Source organism: Glandiceps talaboti, chromosome 2 (assembly GCF_964340395.1).
Source record: "Glandiceps talaboti chromosome 2, keGlaTala1.1, whole genome shotgun sequence".
In the NCBI taxonomy this organism is placed as follows: Eukaryota; Metazoa; Hemichordata; class Enteropneusta; family Spengelidae; genus Glandiceps; species Glandiceps talaboti.
In genome coordinates this window covers 6,596,871-6,604,100 of record NC_135550.1, presented here as the reverse complement: position 1 = coordinate 6,604,100, position 7,230 = coordinate 6,596,871, and the positions used below count along the sequence as shown (strand labels likewise).

Below are 7,230 nucleotides of genomic sequence, written 5' to 3'. Positions count from 1 at the left end.
TGGGCGTTGAACCAACACAATCTTATGAGGCTGTGCCGCGCCTGGCATGGCATGTGCATTCATAGTCAAAGTACGTCTTAACATACGCACCATCATTAAAGGGCAACTTTAAGATATAGTCTACAGATAATGCAAACAAATGGCAGGATTATAGGAAACTATGATGAAGACTCGTGTTACTGTGCAGTTGAATCGTCACAAATAAATTAAAACTTTGTAATAGTTCCAAACATTAAAGGTACACATAACCACACGCTGTGTTAATATACGTTCTGAAACCCTCCGAGTCATATATAGATTATATGGTATCCAGCTTCATTTCAAACACAGTAATACTCTCAGACAACTGTTCATACGTCCTAAAGACCCCATTCTACCTGGTGAAGTATGTGGTCCCATTTATCATATAATGTATGTATGAGGCCTGACAACTCAGCCTGTACAGATGACTACATTGGTGATACGGAAAGAACATTGAAATCCATATTTCAGGAGCACTGACATCCTAGTTGTGCATCATCGAAAATTTCCAAACACATCCATAAAGACTGTCCTGGACATAGAATTGACAGGGAGGATGTTTTCCATCCTGGATATGGAACCAGACTGGTTTGTTAGGAGAATCATAGAAGCCATATCCCATTAGAACCATCGCTAAACAGAGACGCGATACACTTGACTAATATTCTGAAGTCACTTTTGCGTAAACAACAAGTGACTTCACATTCCTGAAGAAGACACGGCTAAGGACTCAGGTCCGGTCGAAAGTTAGGATTTATCCAAGTGTTGTAGTGCAGTACAACATTTAATTTATTTATAATTATAGGAAACCATGGCGACACGACATACTGCTCGTCATGTAAAAACTTTTGGCCTGCCAGTGCTTTTCACTTTATTACAGTAAATGTTACAAAATGAGTACTGTACCTTTGTTATCATCTTGCAGTCGTGCATGTGTTACATAAGCATATAGCCTCCCACTATCACACGACTGTACACATTGGGATTTCATCATCTTTTGAAATGTCATAAAATGAACCCCATGTTCATGATGGTTTTTAAATCTTAACCGTGACGTATAAGCTTATTCCTATGTAACACTTTTGTTTTGACAGTTCCTGTTTTTTAGGCTGTTTCATATGTTATTAAGTTGAAAAATACCTCCGGCAAATATCTCATAAACTTTATAAAATTGAGATCTCGTAATATATTGGCATGGTGGATATACAAAGCCAACTTTGTGTATATACTCGAAAGAAAACGTACAATATATTATATATAATTTATCTACACATACGTATCTATAGTGAACGTGAGCATTCTAACATCTATACAAACCTGGTGGCCCATCATGCCAAGAGGATTAAATCAAGGGCACCTTGCAGTTAATTTAACGACACGTGTGCATGCATGTACATCGCACAGCGTCTATCAAAGTTCTAACAAATACATATCCTTCTGATTAATAGGAAAACCAAAGAACTGTTGTAACATTAATAATCTAAAGCTGCATTGCCCAAGCCGGAAATGGTATGATAGCTCGGTAACAAACGTTGGAACGTTTCGTGATCGTTCGTATATATACTAGTATTACTACTATAAGCATACTAGGGGTGTAACTCGCTGTCAAAACACTGGCGTGTGGTTTTAAAGTGCAGTGTTTTAAAGTGTTTGCATATTCTCATAAGTGCATCACCGTGGGCATTCCGATAATTACGATACATTTATTTTTTCCCCCATCAGATGTAAATAAAGGGCCTGCAAGCTTGACGTAGATATGCAAATAATGTGTGTACATCCGTTGCTATCAACAAGTTACCCGATCGATCGCTTCCATAGCAACGAGTGAAATCTATTTAGCATATGAAAGAAACGCTGGTGTGAAGTCAGGTGGATAGCTGCGCCACTAGCACTTTTTAGTCGCAATTTGGTGGTGAACTGAACGCACGTACCCAAAGCACTCTCTCGTTGGTTGGACTTTTAACTAAACGAAGCAAACATGGCTATGATGAATAACACAACCGTGGTGATGGCACCAGCGCCGGCTCCGACAACTACCACCGTTGTAGTAAATAACAAACAGGATAACTGCTGTCGTGCAGCCATTCCCGCCCTGCACATTGCTGGCGCCGCCGTCTGTTGTATCTTCAATATAGTCTTCCCAGGACTTGGTAAGTGAATGATTTTTCTCTCAATAAAAACGATGGTTTACAACAAGAAAAGTAATGTGTTTAGGATCTCACTTTCATTCAGTAAACTTTGGAATACCACAACCGTAATAATAGTTGGCATTGTACTAAAGAAAGGCATACATGGTGCAACGAAAGAAGGAAAATGAACGTAAAACTTCACTCAAAGCATCTGTCCTTGACACGTCGACAAGGGAGACACGCGGAACACAGGTGCCTTTTTGACCATATAACTGCACATTGATGCTGTTGTTAAGTTTGGAAAAGCAGTTTGTTTTTTATGCAGAGCACAACTGTATGTCTATAACATACACTTTTGCTCGAAACTCGTTGACAATTTGTAAATTGTATCAATATTTGGAAACTTGACATTGTACAGTCCATGATCACGGCTGAGACAAGCGAGGAGTGAATGGCTAATTGTACAATATTTATATACTGACATTACCATTGAGCAATTTTTCACAGAAAAGTCTCTCACCCAAGGTTGTATCTTAGCTCTGCATACCGTTGAGGTTATACGGGTACAGGTATGAGCTCGGCAACCATGGTACCAACACGTCTCCCACTGATTGTGAGCATAATCATAATTTTGGATGAGTGGAAAATTTGTAGCATTTACTCAGTCACTGCAGTGCATTACACAGTGGCATGCTAATGTATACGTCAAATTAACTGTAATTTGTGTCAGCCTACTACATCTGAACGCAAAATATCAACATTTGAACAAGACAGAATGTTTGTGTTCGGTTGCCAAAGCGCAACTTTCGATTTACGTAACTTGGCACCAAAAATGTATAGCAGTGTAGTTGACCGCTGAATGCGTAATCAATAGTGTAACAATACAAAGACTAATATATGCATTGCTATTGTAAATCACCAAGGTGTTTGCCTGGTAAACAATACTCATTGTATTTTTCCTTCTTGACTACAGCAACTTGAATGACTTTATAGGTATAGAGAATAGCGCGCAACACCTTCATCACAGAACCTGGCATCTAAAGACTAAACGACAATATTTTGGGAAACCAACATATATTTTTTATAAAATTTGAATTAGAACATACATGTTGAGTTCTCGGGATTGCGTTCCACCAGTAGGCCAGTACGATCGACTCGTGGGTGAAATATATCTGGAAGAAAGAGACGAGCTATCGATTTTGTCCACATTCGACGTAATCGATGCCAATAGTGTTAATATTCAAATGCTTACATTGCCTCCCATGTCAAGTGTGACGAAATGGCGACATCAACATGTTCGCGTAATGATAGTTAACGTTAATACTGGGGTAAAATGAATATCACAAACACATACCCATGTTTATACATGTAATCTTACCATGAATGTAATATTGTATCCATGATCTTACGAATACAATGTACAAGTAAAAGTGAAATGCACTAATGAATGCCATTCCATTGTCCAAGATCTTGCACCATCATACCTCCATGATGACGTCACACCGCGACATATTTTGTAAGCTTAGTTACACTTACAGTGCAGTGGGTTATATGTCAGTGCTTACCGGGGAGAACGGTTGAAAGGTGAAAAATGCACATATTTCATATCAATGTGTTTTTCATATTTAACATCAACGTGTTTATACTGTGCCATATATTCATTTGTGAAGAAGTCCCTTGTGCTGTGGTCTCGGTTGGGCTGTCATGAGGCATGGAGTTCATCGAACTGTCACTTATCCACATTGTCCGATCAGGGCAGATATACACGTACTAGTCTACTAATACAAGTATTTCCATTGGCCAACGAATTTGATTAGGGGTGGACATACGCGTTGCCGTAAATGGGACAGTGCTTGTCCAGCACCCATCAATGGTACGTGTGTCCGAGAGACTATGCACGAATGATCGCATAAACACTGTATTAATATCACATGTTTTGTTATTTTCACCCAGGAACGGTATGTGCTGGCATGTTCGTATTTTGCTGTGGTAACCCCGGCATGGATGTCGGAGGTAAATTTATGACGTGCTGTTTAAATTGGTGGATCGGGTGGCTTCAGTTGTGTCTCGCCGTCATTATTATTGGTTGGATTTGGAGTTGGATCTGGGCATGCGCTTTCATCGCTATGTCAGGTAACTACAAGAGTGCTATATCTATATTGTAGTAAATCATTTCCCCCCGAACAGACTTGTTTGACAGGAAAAATACGCTGACACTTCTGTTTATTCAAATTGGTAATAGAAAATCCATAATTTATAAAAAACACACTGTATTGCAATATTCATCTTCATTTGCCAGATACTTGTCCGTAAAAGGTCATGTATTTTGAATAATGGGTCAATCTGTTGACAAAGACTAAAGTATGCAGTTGAAAATTTCAGGTTAAGTTTCCAAGTTTGTGTTTGGATCAAAAGTTTAAATGTAAATACAAATATAAATATTGTGTTCCTGCATTTATTCAAATTTAAATTCATTTAAGAACAGTTATTTTGTGATGTTTACCTCAAAACATACTAACTTTGAGACGACGGGTATTGGATATCAAAAACTAATGTCTCTTTTTATATTTGTATTATTTACAGCTGAGTACCACTCTAGTGGAGGAGACACCACCGTCATAACCACTGCTGCTCCAGCACCTGCAGCACCCATCATCGTCAACAATTCTTCTATGATGGCTGCACCAGCACCTGCACCTGCACCATATGCCCAACCACCACCACAGGCTGCACCCCCACCGGCATATTCTCAGCCAGCTCCTATGCCAGGACAAGTTGCATAATTGGCCTAAATTTATCAAGTCCCTTTATCAGTCAAGTTAATCTGTCCTTCTAGTGACTATGCATGGTTGAAACTACAGTAAAAGTGGACACACATATACTACGGGATCACAAGTCCAAGAACATTGAAACAAAGTATAAACATTCACACAGGAGTCATTACAAAAACTGTTTTGATGTGTGTCCGTGATTATTATTTCTTCACGGTGTATTTCACAAATGCCGGAGTCTTTGTTATGGACTACAATTTTAAAAAAAAAATCGTTGATGCCATTTTCTTATGGTTCTGTCTTCCATGTGTAGACAGATGTTTCGTAATTTCACCTTTTTATGCCAAGAATTCTGTTTCATTCATTTTCTATTGTTCTGTATAGTTAAGACTAACCCCCCTCCCATGTACTGCTGACTGAAGCAGCTTTACCTTGCCTCAAATACAATATATATTTTTGTGTGTCTTTAAAGACATGATTATTAAACAGGATTGTTTCTTTGTAAATATTTCTCATGTAATATTAAGACTACAACTAGTCGATGTAAGATGTCCTCCAACTTCTTGAAGACGTACTACACTTTCTCCTTGGGTCTTTAGTAAAACTTATACAAACCTAATCATATCTAGTGGTGTCTAGTGCACATACCTTTCTTTGTTATGGTAGACTGATGAAGTTGAAAGTGTAGTACCGTCAAACTATTCGGGTTACAACTGTTGAATTGCCAAACATCCATTTAGCTTGCCCACTAGATTGTACAACAGCTCAAGAGATTAATTGAGGCCAATGAGGAGAGTGATGTTCGTTGTCAAAGTCAACATACTGATAGAGGTCATGGCTATGCTTCTAATCTAGATCTTATGGTGCCTTTTACAACCATATTAATTGATAATTTATTCAGTCAGCTCAGTTGTAATTATTACCACTGGTATTTGTAATTGAGTAATTTCTATCGTTAATCGAAACCGAATTTCTGTTTGCTACTGACAGACCAATTAGTTAATCCATGCAAGTGATAAAGTTGTTGTTTTATTGAATGTTTGGTCTCGCATGCCAATGTTGAAAGTTGATATTAGTTGATCTTGATTTTGGACAACATTTTTATAAATTGCGAAATTTCTAATACTGGTGTAGATTAAGACAAACAAACGATACTGTAACAGTAGTATATATATGCACACAAACTAAAAAGGTAGCCATATTAAGAAGTTTAAAGAAGTCTTAAATACGGACGGTGAGTACACACAAACCAGAAGTGTCAGCTAGACTACATACGGTTTTTTTTTACCTGAGCTGTTACCAATTCAGTGTTTCCTACGACTTGATAACCCGAGCAGTAAAACCTATTGATAATCGCACTCTCTCTTAGAAATAGCATCTCGCTAATTTATTAGTTGACATATTTGCAATTGTACCCAAGTCTATGTAGACCCAATAAGTGACTCCTCATCAGTTGCAGCAGGAAGCTCCTCAAACGAAGAGCTGACACGTTACAGAGCTGATGTACATCATGGAAACTTTGAGACATTAATGATAACTAAAAGTGTGCTATTTAACTTAGACGCGCCATTCACTCATTAATTAAAAAAAAAACCGGGACTTTGAACTTGAAGGACTGAGGGACAATTCTAAACATTGAACTTTTTAATGTTTTGTACATACAGCATTTACTGACCATGGTTATCTTTCCAGGTCTCATTTCAAGAGGTGTATGGGGTGTCAGGTCTACATTTACGAGGGTGTTTGTGTCGATTGCAATTTTATCCACGAGTGTTTTGTACAAAGTTGGGATTTTTACTTAATAAAGACGATTTTACTTAAACTGGAAAGTTTGTTGTCAATATTAGAATAAAATGTAGAACTGGAACGTTGATGTCTTGATTTCCGATAAGTTAACAACGTATGATTTAATTAATGTTTTTAGTAGAATCAGCCCCTCCCCCAAAAAAAAAATGTGTGGCGAGAGTATTTAGCTGTTCTTATGTCCCCTCCCACTGGTGGTGAAGAATATCTGCCCTCCATCCTTCCCACATGGGTTTTAACTTGCCCACTAGGCACTACCCGCCCAATATATTGGGAATGGTAATACCCACTCCCAAATAGGAAAATGTTTGTGCTTTCCACTAAATCAACAATTCACTTTGACGTACATAAAATGATGATTCCCGGATTCCGGGCTTTCCAAGGTATCCTATTACTAGTAAATCGAAAAATTGACAGTTGAGTGACTGTGGACAACAGGGTGTGAGTGTGTGATGAGAACCAATGAATTTTGACGACATATAATTTATAAACGACTTTTCTTGACC

The 7,230-nt window shown here is 38.2% G+C and overlaps 1 protein-coding gene across 1 annotated transcript; it reads left to right on the top strand.

The window, feature by feature from the left end:
- Positions 1-1,885: 1,885 nt before the first annotated feature.
- On the top strand, positions 1,886-6,764 carry LOC144448730 (protein SPEC3-like). The gene is made up of 3 exons (XM_078139040.1): positions 1,886-2,171; positions 4,104-4,283; positions 4,734-6,764. Exons 1-3 carry the CDS (start codon positions 2,000-2,002, stop codon positions 4,931-4,933), a joined length of 552 nt encoding a protein of 183 aa, XP_077995166.1. The 5' UTR covers positions 1,886-1,999; the 3' UTR covers positions 4,934-6,764.
- Positions 6,765-7,230: the final 466 nt, after the last annotated feature.